Source organism: Apium graveolens, chromosome 7, assembly GCF_009905375.1.
Source record: "Apium graveolens cultivar Ventura chromosome 7, ASM990537v1, whole genome shotgun sequence".
Lineage (NCBI taxonomy): Eukaryota > Viridiplantae > Streptophyta > Magnoliopsida > Apiales > Apiaceae > Apium > Apium graveolens.
Window position 1 is genome coordinate 216313507 of NC_133653.1, and position 19426 is coordinate 216332932.

General features: G+C 40.2%; 2 protein-coding genes across 2 annotated transcripts; both read right to left on the reverse strand.

Annotated features, from left to right (window-relative positions):
• Positions 1-6188: 6188 nt before the first annotated feature.
• On the reverse strand, positions 6189-7448 carry LOC141674473 (uncharacterized). The gene has a single exon (XM_074481176.1). It carries the CDS (start codon positions 7446-7448, stop codon positions 6189-6191), a length of 1260 nt encoding a protein of 419 aa, XP_074337277.1.
• Positions 7449-9643: 2195 nt separating this feature from the next.
• Positions 9644-10568, reverse strand: LOC141674474 (uncharacterized). The gene is made up of 2 exons (XM_074481178.1): positions 10187-10568; positions 9644-10020 (listed from the first exon to the last, which is right to left on the reverse strand). The coding sequence occupies exons 1-2, from the start codon at positions 10566-10568 to the stop codon at positions 9644-9646; spliced, it is 759 nt and encodes a 252-aa protein (XP_074337279.1).
• Positions 10569-19426: the final 8858 nt, after the last annotated feature.

Below are 19426 nucleotides of genomic sequence, written 5' to 3' on the forward strand. Positions count from 1 at the left end.
TAGTCCTCTTGTTCTTCTTGATTGCATCAGATCCCTGGCATCTTGTCTCCAAGACATCCCATATCTCCTTTACAGTCTTGCAATTAATTACCCTGTTTGACATGACATTATCAATGGCACTATGCAACAAATGCCTTACCTTTGCATCTTTGGCAATGGATGAGATATCTTCAGCTGTATACTCATTTTTATCCTTTGGTATGGTCTTTGCTGGCTGATCTGCAACTATAACAGGGAGCTTGGTTGGCTTATGCGGTCCTTCATTAATTCTGTCAAGGTATTCTGGATCAGTAGCTTCCGGAAACATAGCCATCTTCATTTTCCATATGGAATACTTAGAAAGTCTCAGAATGGGAACCCTAATAGTCTCATATCGACAGTAGATTTGAATGTTTTAAGTTTCTTCAGTTTTGGTGGGCTTGGTTGGATTTTCTGCTTCTTCAGACATGATTTTTTGGATCTTTACTGTATGTATGTTAAAAGATAGGCTCTGATACCAATTGTTAGGTCACACAACACTGTAGAAGGGGGTTGAATACAGTGTAGAATATAATCAAATCGATTTCGAACACAAGTAACAGTAAACATATATATTCGATATAATAACTATGTTACAATGGAACTGTTCTCTCTCAGTGATGAACAAATATCACGAGAGCTGCTAGGTTACAATGTATGATCTTCTCGATAATGATAACACATATAGTGTAAACCTATGTCTTTGTTTATATAGTACACAGTTACAAGATAACTTCTAATTGATATGGAATATAATTTTGTCTCCTAAAATATATCAATCAGATATCTTATACAATTCTTTCAGTCCTCTAACTCTTTCCATGCATATCTTCTTTTGTATTAGTCTTGATTTTCTTTCCTGTAAATCGGCTTTCTTCCTTAACTGTTAGTCCTCTCGTACTTAAGTTCTGATATCCATCTTCTGATATTTATCTTCTGATAATATAAGTTCTGATATCCTTAAATTCCGACTTCCATTAAGTACTGATTCCAGTAAGTACTGATATTTCCTGTTTGTTAAGATCTAAAAACTAAACATGAAACATATTAGACATGACATCTCAAATATATATAACAAAATGTAATTTCAATAATAATGTACAATATTTTTCTCCCTTTTACCATTAATCGGTTTGAAGTCTCACTATACAAATGATCATTTAGCTTTAACTGAAATTAGGATGAGTGCAATTTACTTTTAAATATGGACCAAGTTAATAGTTAATTTTTTTTAATTGTGTTTTACTAAAACATCAAAAATAAATGAAGCTAATGAAATCAATCTTTGGTTGATAGAGGCGAGTTTAGAGGCGTCAATACACATCAATTAATTAAACTGAAAAAAATACTCTGTGATCTCGCATTTTATTGTTCATTAAACTTGTGAAAAAGTAAATATTTATTTTTCTTAGATACTACTAACTCGGTTTTATTTAAATTAATTTTAATTTTTAGACGTAAATTGTAATACTAAAAAAGTTATTTTTAGACATTATAATTAATTATAATATTGATTAATTCTTCAATCCATAATACATAATATAATTTTACTTTTTAATATATCTAAAAAAAGATTTTTTAGGGATTAAAAAATGGAACATTATTTAATTTAAACTTCAACAAAAATCCTTCAAAAGAAAATAAAAGAGGAAAAAATTCAACTAAAATATGGAGTTTAAGATTTTTATCATAACTAGGTCTAAGGCGGCACTTTTTACTCATAGAATTTGCTATAATGTTGAAAAATATGAGATGCATTCTCAACTTCCATTTAATATATTGACAGATTGTTCGTACAAATATGTAAATTGGAGATGTAATCTATTGTCTTGAGACGGGAGATGTGTTTACTTAACAAACATGGAAGTTAAAAAAATAAGTCATGCAGGGATCGAAGGCGAGCAAACTCCAGACGCCTGAAAATTCAAAAATGTTGTACCATTAGCTAAGAATCAAGTGAAAATAATTTTAAGCCTGCCACATCATCTGTCCACTATACTGCTATTATAATATAAATAGAAGTATTACACCTAGATTCCTTCGGGTGTTTGAACAGGCATCGACTTCCTTGAAGGTGGCTTCGGCTAATACCTGAAAATGAAGAGAATGCGAGGGTTTGTACCCCCGATTCACCTCCGGTATGAGAATACGAATCCGGTTGTAGAAGTGGGTAAAGAATACAAGAAAAGCAGAGTGTTTGAGAGCATTTGTCTGTTTTGTCTTACTTCTCAAGGGGTTTTATACCCAATTCTGCCATGATTGCTCGTCCGTTACTTACCATTAAGGCGGGAGTGAAAAGGGGGCGTTATATCCCTTCTATATTCCAACGTTCAGGGAGAAGATGGGCCTTCGGCTTATGGGTCTGGTGGACCTTCGGCCCAATGGTCGGATCATCCGATGGGCCTTCACTCAGTAGGCCTTATTGGGCCCATAGTCAACATGTCCCTATCCTTCGGCTGGCCCTTCGGGCGAGCCGACGGACATCAATTCAGGTCCATATTGGGGCGAAGAAACCCTAGGGAGACTGCTTCAGTTTCGCCTCGATCTTCGTTGGTACACGTGGCAAGCTTGTGGAAACTTGTAGTGCATTAAAGTGACAGCTGTTGGCATGTCATTTCATGGATTAATCTCAGCCATTGAATCTCAACTGTTTTAATATGGGACGTCCGTTTTAAAACCCCCCCAAACATCGCCTTTTTAAAATCTTTTTGGGCGCCTATATAAGGGCCATTGCGCATTTCTTTTCCTTTTCAACACTTTCAATTTCTCTCCACAACAACAATCGTCGTCAAGTTCATAAGTCACAGGCAACAACAACTCGACTTTTCCAGATCACCCCATTTCAATCCAGGAGCATCTTCAAATTAGTAAGTCCCTCTTCTTTTCTCAGTGTTCCTCGTATTTCCATGCAAGTTTCGAGTTTTACGGGTTTTGCATGCGAGTCTAGTGGTTTCTTTTTCCTGGGCTTTTTAAGTGTATATTGTTGTTGTGTTTTTGGGATTTTTTGGTTTTATGGGGTACTCCTGGGTAGGCAATAGGATTTTCTGGGTTTCAGTAGTTTTAGGGTTTTGGTAGTTTCTGGGGCCTTCCATGGGTTTAAAGATGGCATGCGAGGCGTTTTTTAGCCAAGAACTCTCTTTGGGGGGTTCTTGGCCTAAGAACGTCCTTCGGGAGCCGACCCAGGGGCAGATAGGCGGTTTAGAGTTTAAAGATGGCAGGCGAAGGGTTTTTGGGGGCAAGAACTTCCTTCGGGAAACTTGCCTTTTAGAACATCCTTCAGGAGCCGACTCCAGATTCTTTTTTTGTTCGCTCGGTGCTAGGACATGTACTCGGCCTTTTATCATTTTTTATTTTTCCTTTGTCTTGTCCCGAGTACATGGACTAATGTCTCTCTATTTCCAAATACAGGGACATGGATCGAGCGAATCGCCCTCCATAGACTTGGGACCCACGTTCTGGCACTTTGGTGGGAACATCTTCTATTCGCCCCGAGCGAACGGGTCGGGGTCTCTTTGGATCGGCGGCGAATTATCCGGCGATGAACAACCGGTCGGAGCTGTTGAAGGAGAGGATAATTCAGATGTATTCTGATTTCTACATCCCTCGGAACTTCTTCTGGCTCTACACCCCCAATGAGAATGAACGGATTTACGATACGCCTAGAGTGCCGAGGGGTACGACGACTGTGCTGTCGAGATTTCGGAGGCGGTGTTCAAGTGCGGCTTCCGAGTGCCGACACTGAAGATCGTGAAGCATCTCTTCAAACAAATAGGCATTGCTTTGGGGCAGATGGACCCCAATGGGTTCATCCACAGTAACTGCTTCCAGAATAGGTACCTCCATGCTGGAGTTACTCTAACTCCGAGGTATTCTAGTGGCATTACGACTTCCGGAGGAACCCGAAAAGCCTGGGGTTTTATACCATCGCCCGTCGTGCTGGCCGGGTGGATTTGACGGCCACCAATTCCAGCAATAAGAACACACATACTCACTGGTGCTTCGACACCTTTCTCTTCCTTCATTTAATGCTTCTGCCTTGTCTTTTTTGCAGGATGCTCCTTGGGCTGCGGCCGTGGAGGACAAAGTTCGGGACATGGAGACTCGGATGGCCGATGTGAAGGAGCTGGAAAAGAGGGCGACAGAGGCCGAGGAAGAACTCAAAAGGGTGAAAACCCAGAACGAGGTCCTGGACAGTCAGGCCACCGTGCTAAAGGGAGACAGGGACAGGCTGGAGGAGGCCCTCGAGAAGGCAAACCGGAGGATCTCCCACCGGAACGTCTAGCTGAAAAAGTCCCACAAGGAGCTTCAGAAGAAGCAAAAACAGCTGGACCGGACGGAGGAGCGCTGCTTCCAGTTCAGCGCTGACTATGTCCTGGAGAAGGCTCATGGCCTGAACTGGGATTATAAGCAGCTGCTGGGTGACAGCCTGGAGGATCCTATCGGCCGGCCAGCAGTTGAAGCCACTCCTGTCTCCTCCGGCGAAGATGAAGAGCTCTCGGATGAAGACCCCCAGGCCTAAGCTTCCGGAACCGAGGTGCTTGATATGACTGAAGATGATCTTGTGGCGAAGTTTGCCGTTGGTGTTTCCATGGTCACACCCAACTCTTGTAGCGGCTTCCTTCGTTCATCTTCTTTGCTTGTAATTTCATTTTTTGTAATTGATACTCCTGCCTTCGAGCTTTTGTAATTTAACTAGCCTTCAGGTTTTTATATTTTATTGCATCTTTCGTCTTTTTATCAGCATTGTTTCTTTTATTTTAACCGTGTATTTAGCCTTATTCATTTGCCATAACGATTTTAATAAATGAACTATATCTTTGTCTTTATTTGCCTTAATAATTTTAAAAGAATGAATCGCATCTTCGGCTTTATTCATTTGCCTTAGCAATTTTAATAAACCGAATCGCATCTTCGGCTTATTCGCCTTAGCAATTTTAAGAAAACGAGTCGCATCTTTGGCTTATTCACCTTAGTAATTTAAAAAAAATGAATCGCATCTTTGGCTTATTCGCCTTAGCAATTTTAAAAAAAACGAATCGCATATTTGGCTTATTCGCCTTAGCAATTTAAAAAAAACGAATCGCATCTTTGGCTTATTTGCCTTAGCAATTTTTATTGCCTTACTACACAAGACCCCGTGGCCCGATCAGCATCCCTGTTCCTTCGGCTAATAAAGAGGAGGGACTGGTCTTCTTCGAGGTCTCCCCTAGACCAGGACGTCATCGCTTTGAATAAATGCATGATTGAGGCCGAAAGATCATGTCTTCTTTGGGATTGCCCCTAGACAGTGTTTCCTTCGGACTAATTTAATATCACTAACAATAAGGACGAAGGAAAAGGTATTATCTTAGGATTGCCCCTTAAGGTTCTTTGTTCATCCTTACCGTTTGATTGCAAATTAAATAATGGTGGTGGAGTGAAGGATGTTTGATTTACATGGGATTTCCCCTCTGTTCTTAGCTATACATGTTTCATTCATAAATTAGACAAAGGTGGCGGCCGGAGAGTTTATCATCTTCGGGATGGCCCCTAGATAATACTCCCGCGGCCGCGCATTTGGTACTTAATAAAGAAATATGACAGAAAGTGCATTTTTATTTATGATTGAACTACTTACACTGCTCATATAAAATTCATGTACAAATTTAACTTTTAAAGAAATTTCTTACTGATAAAACTTTCGAAGGCGACTGGCATGCCAGGTGTTTTTGATTGCTTCGCCTGATAGTGTTTCAAGCTTGTAGGTTCCTGGGTGAACGATCTCGGTCACCTTGTAAGGCCCTTCCCAGTTAGGCTGAAGTTTTCCTTGTTTGGTGGGCATAGAAGCAGCCAGCTTCCTCAGGACTAGGTCTCATACTCTTAATGTTGGAGTCATAATGTTGGGCCGCTTGTAGCAAGTATTTCATGTTCCTTTAGTGGGCAGCTTCTCTTTCTTCCTCCAATAAGTCCACGTTCGCCCTTAGCCTGAAGCTGTTGGTTTCTATATTGTAGACCTCAATTTGGTAAAATTCTAATCCTACTTCGACTGGGACCAGGGCTTTGGTTCCAAAGGCCATTCTGAAAGGAGTTTTGCCTGTTGAAGTCCTAGGGGTCGTTCGGTAGGCCCACAAGATCCAAGGGAGTTCTTCTGCCCACCTTCCTTTAGCCTCGCCCAGCCTCTTCTTTATCCCTCAAAAGATTACTTTGTTTGCCGCTTCGATTGCCCTATTCCTTGGCGGATGGGCGATTGAGCTAAATCTTTGTTCAATTCCGAAGTGGTGCAGGAACTTGCAAAATTTGTTCCCAATAAACTGAGTCCCATTATCAGAGATGCAAGTCTTCGGAATTCCAAATCGGAGAATAATTTGTTCTGGGAAGAACTTTTTTGTCGCTTCTTCGGTTATGGCCGACAAAGGTCGGGCTTCGACCCACTTGGTCATGTAATTAATGGTGATTATGCAATACTTCGCTTGCTTCGTGCTAGTTGGGAGAATGCCAACTATGTCCATGGCCCACACGGAGAATGAAATGGGACTTAGAACGGAAGTCATTTCTTCTGGGGGCTGCCTTAGGACAGTGACGAACAATTGGCACTGTACACACTTCTTGGCATACTCGCTGGCATTGGCCCTCAGGGTTGGCCAGAAGAATCCCTGGCAAAGGATTTTGAAGGGGAGGGATCGACCGGCCAGATGCTCACCGCAAATTTCTTCGTGCACTGCCTCAAGAGCTTGACGTTGTTCTTCGGTGTTTAGGCATCTCAGGAGGGGCTGACTGACTGATCGGCGATACATCCGCCCATTAATGATTGTATAGTTCGACGCTCTGTACTTTATCTTTAGCGCTTCCCTTCGGTCCGGAGGTAGGATACCCTTCTCCAGAAAGTTCCTTAGGGGAGTCATCCAATCGTTCCCCTGGCGAATCTCCAGACATTCTTTCTTCTCTATCGAAGGCGTCTTGGCTTCGGTGAGGTAGATGGAACCAGTTAGGTTATGTGTCTCAGCCGAGGCTAGCCTGGAAAGGGCGTCTTCCCGTCCATTATTCTCCCTGCCAATTTGGCTTAGCTCAAAAGTTTCAAATGACAGAGAAGCATCTTTTACCTTGGTGGCGTAAGCTTTCGTTCGGGGGTCTCTCTGCTCATATTCCCCAGAGAAGTGCTTTACAACCAGTATAGAGTCATTGAAGGCCCTTAGGTGTTTCGCCTCTAGGCTTTGAGCCAGCTCCATCCCTGCGAGGAGTGCTTCGTACTCTGCTTCATTGTTTGTCAGAGGAAAGACGAATCTTATAGCCTGGCATATCTCAAACCCTTCGGGGCTGGAGAGAATTAAGCCAGCCCCACACTTTTCCCCAGCTACCGACCCATCTACAAAGAGTTTCCATTTTATGGGGGTCAGAATGAGCTGTTCGCCAGACGCGAGATCCTGCGGCCCGGAGAACGTGCACTCGACCATAAAGTCAGCCAGAGCTTGGGCCTTGATCTCCGTTCTGGGGACATACTCAAGATCAAATTCCCCAAGTTCGATGGACCAGGCTACTACCCTTCCCGAGGCTTCGGGCCTTGTAAAAATCTTCTTCAAGGGTTGACTAGTGACAACCTGAATCGTTCGGCTCTGAAAGTAATGTCATAATTTTCGGGAGGCCATAACCAACCCATATGCAAATTTGTCGGTATTGGGGTACCTCGTCTCTGCATCCTTGAGGATATGGGACACGTAGAACACGGGGTGTTGATTGCCTTCATAATTTTTCACAAGCACTGCCCCTAAGGTTCTATCGGACACAGCTAGGTAAAGCTGGAGAGTTTCCTTCGGGTCAGACCGCATCAAGTGTGGTGCCTTGGTTAAGTATTCTTTCACTTCTTCGAACGCCCTTTGACACTCGGTACCCCACTCAAAATTCTTTGATCCCTTAAGCACGACGAAGAAAGGGAGTGCCTTTTCGGCTGATCGGGAGATGAAACGCCGAAGGGCGGCGAGTCGGCCATTCAGCTTCTGGATGTCTCTGATGCATTTAGGGGCTTCCATATCAATAACTGCTTCAATTTTTTCAGGGTTCACCTCTATCCCCCGGGCGCTGACCATATAGCCGAGGAACTTACCGCTGGAGACTCTGAAGGTATATTTGTTCGGGTTGATCCTCATGTTGTTTCTCCGGAGCATCTCGAAGCACTCTTACAAGTCTTCAGCATGATCTTGGAGTAGTGATTTTACAATCATGTCATCCACATATGCTTCCATGTTCCGGCCGATCTGTTCTTTGAAGACCTTTTTTACCATTCGCTGGAATGTGGCTCCAGCGTTCTTCAGTCCGAAGGGCATCTTAATATAAGCATAAGTCCCCTTCGGAGTTCTGAACGCTGTCTTGGGCACATCCTTGTCATTCATAGCAATTTGATGATAGCCAGAAAAAGCATCCAAAAAACTAAGTACCTCGTAACCTGTCGTAGCGTCTATCAGCTGATCGATGCTGGGCAAGGGGTAGTGGTCCTTCGAACATGCCTTATTGAGGTCCGTATAATCCACACACACATCCACTTCCCATTTGACTTCTTGATAACCACCACATTGGCTATCCAGTCAGGGTATTCAATTTCCTCGATGAACTTGGCTTTCAACAGTTTTTCTACTTCGGCTTCGATAACCTTCTGTCGTTCAACTGCAAATGTCCTCTTCTTCTGCTTCACCGGTTTAGCCTCAGGTTGCACATTCAAGTAGTGCTTAGCCGTCTTGGGATCCAACCCGGGCATGTCCTCCGGCACCCAGGCGAATACATCATGGTATTTCCGGATGACAGCTACTACATTTTTCTTCAGATCTGCCCCCATGTTTTTCCCAATCCAAACCATTTTTTCCAATTGGCCCACGTACAATTCTACCTCTTCGGTTCCCGCCGTGGGTTCGGTGATCGGGCTCAAGAGATCCGCTCCAAACTTTTCCAACTCGATATTCAATATTTCCCGGCTTCCACTAGGCTCAGCTTCAGCCCGCTTTCTCTTTCCCATTTCATCCGACCCCTCGTATTCTTGATCCTTCTCCAGGTCTTTCAACATTATGATTCTGGAGATTTTTTGATCGCCCCTCATTTCTCATACCCCTCTTTCGGTTGGAAACTTGAGTTTAAGATGGGGTATAGACTCCACCGCTTCGAAGGTCGACGGAAAGGGTCTTCCGAATATGGCATTGTATTGGCTCTCTATCCGAACCACATAAAACTTTACCGGCTTCTCAACAGCATATGGCAATTTTCCCAGGAGGACAGGGTGAGTGATTGTTCCCTCAAACTGAATGGGATGTCCTCCAATGGCGTAAAGGGGAGCCTCATTGCAGGGTTCTAACTGCTCTCCAGCCAAGTTCATCTTGCAGTAGGTTTTGTGGAACAGTATGTTGGCCGAACTCCCAGTATCTACCATCACCTTCCATATTTTATTCTACCCGATGATAAGATTTATAATAAGGGCGTCCTCGTGCGGGTGGATGACATTCTCATAGTCTTCAGTGTTAAAGGTCATAGGCATATGGGGCTTTGCCTGACCGAACTGGTAGAGATTGTACACTTGTCGGGCGTATTTTTTCTTGGCTGTCTTGCTATCCTTGTCTAGGATGCTGCCCCCTAATATAGTTTTTACTTCGCCCCTTATCCTATCCCTTCATTGTGGCTCCTCGGCCTCCACCCTCTCCTCTTGATTCTCCTTCGGCCCAAGTCCGTCTCTCAGATCTCGGATGAACTGATTAAGTTCGCCGTCTTTGATCATACACTCAATGAGCCTTTTGAGGTGATAGCACTCATCGGGGTTATGCCCCTTGTCCTTGTGATAATCACAGTATTTATCAGGGTTCTTCTTATGGTTTGGGACCTTAATTTTAGCCGGGCGGACAAATCCGGGTTTGCCCTTGATTTCATGGAGAATCTTGGAGATCAGCGCATTCAAAGGGGTGAACACGGCCGAATCTCTATCTCGTAGCCGTTCGGCCCCTCGATCCATTTCTTTTCTCCCTTCTTTCCTACCATCTCTTCGGTCGGAGCCTGATCTTGAGCCTTCGTATCTGTCAACTCGCTTTAATCGGTCATCCCTTCAGGAATCCTTATACCCCCCAATACTCTCTATTTTTCGGCGAATGTTCTCGCCCCTCACATATATATCATTCAGGGATCTAGGGGAAATTGTAAAGATATGAACGAAGATTTTTACCTTTATAGGGGTCCAGCCCTGCCGTCAAGAAGCCCATTACTTTGCCCTTGTCCAGGTTAGTAACCATCCCAGCTTCCTCCTTAAACCGAGCGAGATAATCCCCCAACTCCTCGTTCTCCCTCTGTTTGCAGTGGACCAGGGCTTCACTGTCCTTCACCTTTCGGCACAGGTGAGAGTAGTACTTCAAAAACTTCCTCTTCAGTTGCTCGTAGGATCCAATGGACCTAGGCTTGAGGAATCTATACCATATCGAAGCTGACCCCTTCAGATAGGTCTTGCACATTTTGCACAACATGATATCATTGTGACCCATCCCAATCATCAGTAACTCATACTTTTCGCAGTGGTCTTCAGGGTCTCCCTTTTCGCTAAACTCACTCATCTTAGGGAATTGCCTTTCTTCGCCCGGTGGGGGTTGATACTGCTCAATTTATTGGGTCACGACCGGTTCTCTGTCGGCCCTCCTATCGCCAACAAGGCCTTCTCTAGACGAGTGAGCCTGAGGCGGGACCCGTCGGGCTCCTCGTCCGAATCAGATGAGAAGGGTTGCTTCGTTCTCTTCCTTCGGGAATGCGAATCAGAGTCAGACTCATCTTCTTCATCATGCACCCTTCGATCTCCTATCCTTATTTATTCTTCCTTGCGCGTCGGCCTGCATTGCTTCACGTAGGGTCTTTTCTTGCAGTTCGATTTCTTCCATTTGAAGCTGCAGGGCCTTCAGTCGTAACGCATTAGCCTCTCTTCGCTTCGTGCGGGCTTCTGGTTCCTTTTCTGCTTGATCAGTTTTGGCATTGCCCTTCTCCGCGGCTTTTTCTGCCCGGATCTTTAGGATTAAGGCTTCTTCGTCAGGGGTCAATATGATGAATCCATCTTCGTCCACTAGGGTGGAGGGTTGTCCCTTGTCGGAAAAACCTGGTGGCGGTGAATGCTCATCAATTATTTCTGCCATGCTCTCGTTATCTCGGCTTGTAACTCTCGTAGTTCCCACAGACGGCGCCAAATGTTACGCCCAGATTTCTTCGGGTGTTTGAACAGGCTTCGGCTTCCTTGAAGGTGGCTTCGGCTAATATCTGAAAGTGAAGAGAATGCGAGGGTTTGTACCCCCGATTCACCTTCGGTGTGAGAATAAGAATCTGGTTGTAGAAGTGGGTAAAGAATACAAGAAAAGCAGAGTGTTTGAGAGCATCTGTATGTTTTGTCTTACTTCTCAAGGGGTTTTATACCCAATTCTGCCATGATTGCTCGTCCGTTACTTACCATAAAGACGGGAGTGAAAAGGGGGCGTTATGTCCCTTCTGTATTCCAACGTTCAGGGAGAAGATGGGCCTCGGCCTGTATAATAACCCCAAAAAATTTTGGACTTTTTGTAAACCTTATGAACAGTGATTTTGCTGATTATACTGAATAAGAAAACTTTTCATGACACACAATGTAGCAGTTCTTTTATTGATATTCTGAGGTCTTATTAGTACTCTATATGGTATATAAGTGTATGTAAAGATCGTCAGAATCCAAATCCGAACACTTTGATTTTTCCCGAAAATCCACCAGATACCGAAAGAATTGAGTATAAGGTAACATGATTAAAAGGATTTAAATTCAAGGATTATAAAAGAGGATCATAAAAGGAATATAAATTATTAATAAGGGTTTAAGGGAACCCAAGTAATAAGATCCCGGGTATGATCTCTCAAACGATAAACGAGAACGAAAGTTAAGCGAACCGTAAAACAAATAAGCGACCAAGAGACAAGCTTGTACAAGAAGCCAAGGATTGTGACATCATCAAACCACAAGGAAGAGACATGTGGCAAATGGATGACATAGACATGGTGACATAAGCATGACAAATAGAGGGATTGTTGGTTGATTACAAGCCACACATATTTTACCATGCAAAGCAAAACAAAAAGAAACAACCAAGCAAAACAAATCAAAAACACAAAACACAAGTTGACTTTCCCCATTTCATGAAGAAGCTCTCGGCCTTTTCCATTTCAAGGAAGAAGAAAATTCAAAAACCAAGTTCCAAGCCTTGTTAATTAGTGAGGTAACTATCTAAGGTTCCTTGTACATAGATATAGATATCCTATGAATCTAAGCTTCCAATTCCTTCACAATCTCTTCCAATAATTCATGGAAGAAGAGAGTGAATAGTGTTTTTCAAGAACTTGAAATTTTGATCTTGTGTTTTTGCTTAGATAAAGCTTTAGTAAGGATTTTCCAAGGTTGTTCCAAGCTCATTACTTACTCCTACTCACAAGGAAGGTATAATCTCTTAACCTAGCATAGTTATTGAATGTTAAGAGCTTGTTATGAGTAGTATAGTTCATGAGAAGCATGGTTATTGAATATTTTGAGATTGGTTGGTTTTGTAATGTTTTTGGAATGGTAAATCTTGATTATTAGTTAATGAACTTAAGTAAGCTCTTAGTTCATGATTGAGAAGTAGTATAAATTGGAAATCTTGAGTTGTTGGGGCTGTTGTAGTAAAGAATGGATGAAGTTTGGTTGTAGTGGTGATTGTGGGTTGAATTGTGAATTGATTGGAATGGTTTAAATTTGGTAATCGCGTAAACATAGCCGTCGTAATTCCCGATTTACCTTAGACTGCTTTTGTTCTTAACATCAGGACCCGTGAACTCACTGTTAGGTTTTGACCATTGCCATTATTAGATAGTTCATGTTACGAGCTTCATTTTGATATGTGGTTCGCTTGAATCCGATGTACGGTTTAGGAGAAACGACCATTTTAAGTAACGGCATTTCGCGAACGAACCATTACCCCTCGCCTTACTTTGAAACCTTGGTTAAGGCCCTTAAATGACTAATTGGAGTATGAATCAATTATTTAAAGTGGAATAGGTAGTTGGTAGGGTACTCGCGAAAGAATCGCCTTAAAATTCTTAATGGTTAATTTATTAAAAATGGTGGAGCCGAGTGTACTTGAGCGACTTAAGTGAATCATTAAGCGCAAAAGCGAACGTTAGGGTTCAATTGGTTAAAGTCTAGTTTCTTAAGCGACCGGGGTTTAATTCCGACTTATGTTGTTGTTCATAGGTTATCAGACCCACTCTAAGCTTAAGTCTATCCGGGAGCACTCAGGCAAGTTTTCTACCCGTTATACTGTTATTGTGATGTATATATATATATATGTATTATCTTGTGATAGATGCATGATGGTTAATTAGCAAATCTTGCGATATATTGAAGCATGCTGATATGGGATATATGCATGTCTGTTTCGTAATCTTGATATCTATCTGTTGATTCCAATGCTTATAGTTGCATAATACCTATGCTAGAGATAAGCGGTAATTGCGTATACCCTTAGTATAGGGGACCCAAAGGTGAACATTTTCTAAAACCGGGAGTCGATGTTCCCGAGTATATTATATATATTTATATATATATAGATATAGTTTTCAAAACTATTAATCGAATAAGGTTTATTCGATAACTTAATTTTTATTAATGAATATTATTTTTGAATATTCATTCGAGGACTTATGACTCCGCTTTTTACTAAATAATATTGTTTATTTTATTAAAGAATAATGTTTCAATAATCAAACTTATTTTCGATTATTCAAATAAAGATCATACTTTCGTATAAGTATATCTTTGGTTATTTATTATTAATTTCAAGTATGAGTTTTAAAACTCCTACCTCGATTATTTTCATAAGGATCACCCTTATGGGAATATTATTTATATAATAATATTCAGATACTTTCTAACATATCGGGACTGATTTATTTTATTAAATCAGCGTTACTCTAAATATTCTTTAAAATGTTTTCGAGTCTTCAAAATGATTTTAAAAGTTAGGGCGGATCCCAAAACTCATTTTTATATTTAAGATCCTCCTTTCGAAGGGGATTTAAATACTCGCTCAAAACCTGAGGGATCCGCTTTATGGTGTGTTTCATATTCGCAACAAGGTTGCTGTTTTGATAAAAGAGTTTTTGATTACTTACCCAACACTCGGGTAAAATTCTTAGAACAAGTTAATCCATTAACAGGCACCGCCTGGGAAATATCGGTGAGTTTTCCTTTCCATCTAGATACGACTTCTTGGTGGAGCCGTATCAACAAGTTTCTACTTGGGGAAAAGAGGGACAAGCTTTACGTTTCAGAGTCATGGATTTCATCTGAACTAGGAGTGGCGTAAGTGGTCGAGTGGCGTCGGCCCAGCCATATTATATTGGCCCAAATGGCCTGGAAGTTCCGCTAAGACGGTCCATTCCTTAGGAGTCCAGTGTTCGATTGACAAGTAAATCCGACAGGTTCTCCTCTACATGTAGAAAATGGTGGGGTTGCACTACTGCGACTGATCATCGTAAGTGGTCTTCCTGGCGCGGCAAACTCCCGTAATGAGTTCATCATCCAGTTTGGATATTTCTGCAACACTACCCGGAGCATTCGATCGAAAGGCTACGGATGGGTGATTGCTGAGGCATTGACAGGGTCAAATGGTTATAATGATGTTTCCCTCAAATGAAGTATCTCGTAACTTCATTTCTTTTAAACAACATTTCAAGGATTGAATCTATTCAAGTCTTATCTTGTAGTCTCATCTATGTGATGAACTTTCGAAACCGTTTATACCTTGAACGGTGGTGGTTCAAGTAGTATTCGGAAAAGATATAAGTATATTGGAGTATCTTGTAACTTCATATTTTCAACTTATATCCAGTTAATGATTATCTTATGAATGATAAAGATTTTCAGAAAAACGTTGAGACAAGGTTAGATATATGAGATCACCTTGCAACGATATTTTTATACAGTTATAAACTGGAACTCTGTGTATATTTTTAGTAACCCCAATTTTTGGAAATTTTTGAAACCCTTATGAATAGTGATTTTTCAGATTATGCTGAATGAGAAAACTTTTCATGCCACACTATGTAGGGGTTCTGTTATGGATATTCTGAGATTTTATTAGTACTCTACATGGTATATAAGGGTATGTAAAGATCACCAGAATCCAATTCCGAACACTTTGATTTTTCCCGGAAATCCACTAGATACGAAAAGAATTGAGTATAAGGTAATAAGATAAGAAGGATTTAAATTAAAGGATTACAAGAGAGGATCATAAAAGGAATATAATATATTGATAAAGGTTAAGGGAACCTAAGAAATAAGATCCCGGGTATGATCCCTCAAACGATAAACGAAAACGAAAGTTAAGCGAACCGTATAACAGATCAGCGGTCATTAGGCAAACAATTAGGAAGTTAATCAAAGGGATTAGAGAGGATGATGTCACCCAACCAATGAGAAGAGGACAAAGAGGGAAAGATGACATCATAGCATGACATAAGCATGACATGGGAAGGAAGGAGATGTGGTTGAATTAGAACCACACAAAGTTCAAGGCTAAAAAGGTAATTAACTAAAACAAAAACAAAACCAAATCAACCAAGCCAAACAAATCATTTTCATCAAAACACAAAATCATTTCTTCCTCTTCAACAAAAGCTTGCTCTCGGCTTTTTACTATTTCAAAGGCAAGAATTTTCAAAATCCAAGATCCAAGCTTCCTAAATTGGTGAGTTAATTCTCTAGTCTTCCTTATGCATAGTTATGGCTACCTTATGATTTTAAGCCTCTAATTCATTCTCAATATTCTCCAATAAATCAATGAAAAAGACAATGAATAGTGATTTCAAAGTTTTTAACTTGATTTTCTTACTTTTCCTTTAAGATCCAAGCATTCCTAAGACTCCTCAAGGCTTCTTAAGGCTTCATAGCTACTCCCACCACTTCAAGGAAGGTATATCATCTCAAAACCCTAGATTTAATTTGTATATTAGGTTGATTATGGTTGTGAGGGTAAAGAGTAGCTTGAAACTTGTTTGTTTAAGAGTTTGGGTTGGGATGGTGGTGGTTGATTTGTTGAAATCTTAAGAGTTGGTTAAAGAATGTAGTATAGTTTAAATTCAAGTTTTGGGATTAAGTAAATTGATTATAATGAGTTGATTTGGGGCTGTTGTAATGTAGTTTAGATGGAGGTTTGATTGGGTTGTGAATTGGAGTTGAAATTGTGGTTGTTTGAATTGGTTTAAATTTGGGAAATCGCGTAAACATAGCCGTCGTAATGTCCGATTTACTTTAGACTGCTTTTGTTCATAACATTTGGACCCGAGAACTCCCTGCTGGACCCGAGAACTCCCTGCTAGATTATGACCATTGCCATGTTTAGATAGTTCATGTTACGAGCTTCGTTTTGATATGTAGTTCGTTTGATTCCGATTTACGGTTTAGGAGAAACGACCGTTTTAAGTAACGGCGTTTCGCGAACGAAACTTTTCCCCTCGCCTTACTTTGAAACATAGGTTAAAGACCAAAAAGGGTTAATTAGTGTATGAAACAATTATGGTAAGAGTGTTAGGCAGTTGGTAAGACACTCGCGAAGGAGTCGCCTTAAAACTTGTAATGGTTAAATTATAAAAAAATGGTGGAGCCGAGGGTACTCGAGTGACTTAAGAGAATCAGTAAGCGCAAAACAAGCGTTAGAGTCTAAGTTGGTTAGAGTATAGATTTACAAGTGACTTTGGTTTAATTCCAACTTACTTGTTGTTTATAGGTTACCAGACTCGTCCCGAGCCATTCGTAACCCCCAGTCGCTTAGGCAAGTTTTCTATCCGTTATACTGTTGTTGTGATGTATATGTGTATATGCATGATCTTGCGATAAATGCATATTTGTTATTAGCAAATTCTTGCGATATATTGTAGCATGTGATATGGTACATATGCATGCCTGTTTCGTATTCTTGCCATATATATCTGTTGGTTCAGTTGATAATACCTATGCTAGAGAATATCAGTAATTTGCATATACCCTTAGTATAGGGACCCAAAGGTGAAAACAATTTCTAAAACCGGGAGTCGAGGATCCCGAGTAGATTTTAAATATATATTTATATATATATATATGGTTATAGTTTTCAAAACTATTAATCGAATAAAGTTTATTCGATAACTTTATTTTATTATTGAATATTATTTCGAATATTCATCCGAGGACTTATGACTCCTTTATTTTATTATTGAATATTATTTCGAATATTCATTCGAGGGCTTATGACTCGGTTATATTATTAATGATTATTAATTGAATATTCATTTGAGGATGTATGACTCCGTTATTTTATTTAATGAATATTATTTATAATATTCATTCGAGGTATTATGACTCCGCTTATTATTTAATAATATTCTTTATTTTATTAAAGAATAATGTTTTGATAATCAAACTTATTTTCGATTATTCAAATAAAGATAGTACTTTCATATAAGTATATCTTTGGTTATTTAATACTCATTTCAAGTATAAGTCTTACAACTTCTACTTCGATTATTTTTATAAGATTATTCTCTATGGGAATATTATTTAAATAATAATATTCAGATATTTTCTAATATATTGGGACTGATTTACTTCATTAAATCAGCATTACTCCAAACACTCTTTAAAGTGTTTTCGAGTCTTCAAAATGATTTTTAAAAGTTAGAGCGGATCCCAAAACTCATTTTTATATTTAAGATCTTCCTTTTAAAAAGGGGATTTAAATACTCGCTTAAAACCTGAGGGATCCGGCTCTATGGTATATTTTATATTCGCAACAAGGTTGCAGTTTTGGTAAATGAATTGATTACTTACCCAACATTCGGGAAGTAAGTCCATCTATCGAGTCGGCATAAGCAACATGGGCTCAGTGGGCGTCCATGATAGTGTAAGTGGCTCAGTGGGAGTCCATCAAATGCGTAAGTGGCTGAGTGGCAGTCCAACATAAGGTCCTATTGCGACCAGGGTGATGACCAGTGGGGAATTCGTCCATCTACTAGTAGAAAAGGTTACTTATTGGTATCTTTGCCTGATCAGCAAGATATCAGGTTTATGCCAAAATTCTTTCCTTTCCAAATTTATTGGATATTACAATTCTGTTCATACTTTACATGACAGAGGTTTTCAGGAAACGTATGTATATATATAGGTGTATATATATATATCGTGACTTAATGAAGTATATCATAACTTCATTTCCTTCAAAATATTTCAAAGATTGAATCTATTCAAGTCTTATCTTGTAGTCTCATCAGTGTTATGAACTTTTGAAACTAATTATAACTTGAACGGTGGTGATTCAAGTAGTATTCGGAAAAGATATAAGTATATTGGAGTATCTTGTAACTTCATCTTTTAAACTTATATCTAGTAAATGATTATCTTATGCATGACAAAGACTTTCAGAAAAACATTGAGACAAGGTTAGATATATGAGATCACCTTGCAACGATATTTTTATACAGTTATACACTGGAACTCTGTGTGTATTATGCATGGAAGAGGACTTCCCATATTTTGAAAAGTATATATGTATATATATATACTAAATATTTTTCGACTTCATCACATTAAGATATCAACTTGGTTCATTTCTTTTGACCAAGACTTTCATGAGTACTATGAGAAGGCTCATATATTGTTAATCATTATACATATTATTTTGGTGGGCTTGCTGCTCTCCCTTGCTTTCTTCTTTCATCACACAACAACAGATAGAAAAGATGAACAGGACCAAGCTCCCGATTCGCAAGCGATTAGGAAATGTTTCGCAGCTTTCTGGAAGCGTTGAGGAAGCTGTAGCTGAGGTAGAAATTACCAATAGGCTAAGTTTTCAACTAATAATGTACCAGACTTATGTATATTATGAATTGTAATAATGGCAAAGAAATGTAAATTTATTCAGAAACCTGTTTAAGGTGCATTGGCATATAATTGTGGAATAAAACGACTTGTGATTATTTTTGGATATTCATCTCTGAGGCTATAACTTGTGGTGTGTGTGTTTAATGGTGGGGTCACAGTACAGAGTAGTTGATTATTTATTAAGATTGGGTGTTGTTAAGGGAAATGGAACTCGTGACAACCCAGATCCCCGACCCTGGATTTGGGGGTGTTACAGAAGTGGTATCAGAGCTAAGCGTTATAAACCGCAGAGATGAAGTGACGTTAAGATAATAAGTACACTAAGATAAATAAGAACTCTTGCCAAGTTCATAGTCGGACTACCTAATGTAGTACTGACAGTTAAAACCCTTACGGGAACCCTTATAAATATCGTGATAGTAATATAGTTCGTTCTCGTATAGGGCAGCGGAGAACCGAACCCTGAGGTTCAGGAACATCAGCATGAGGATGTTTTATTACAAGCTGGAGATC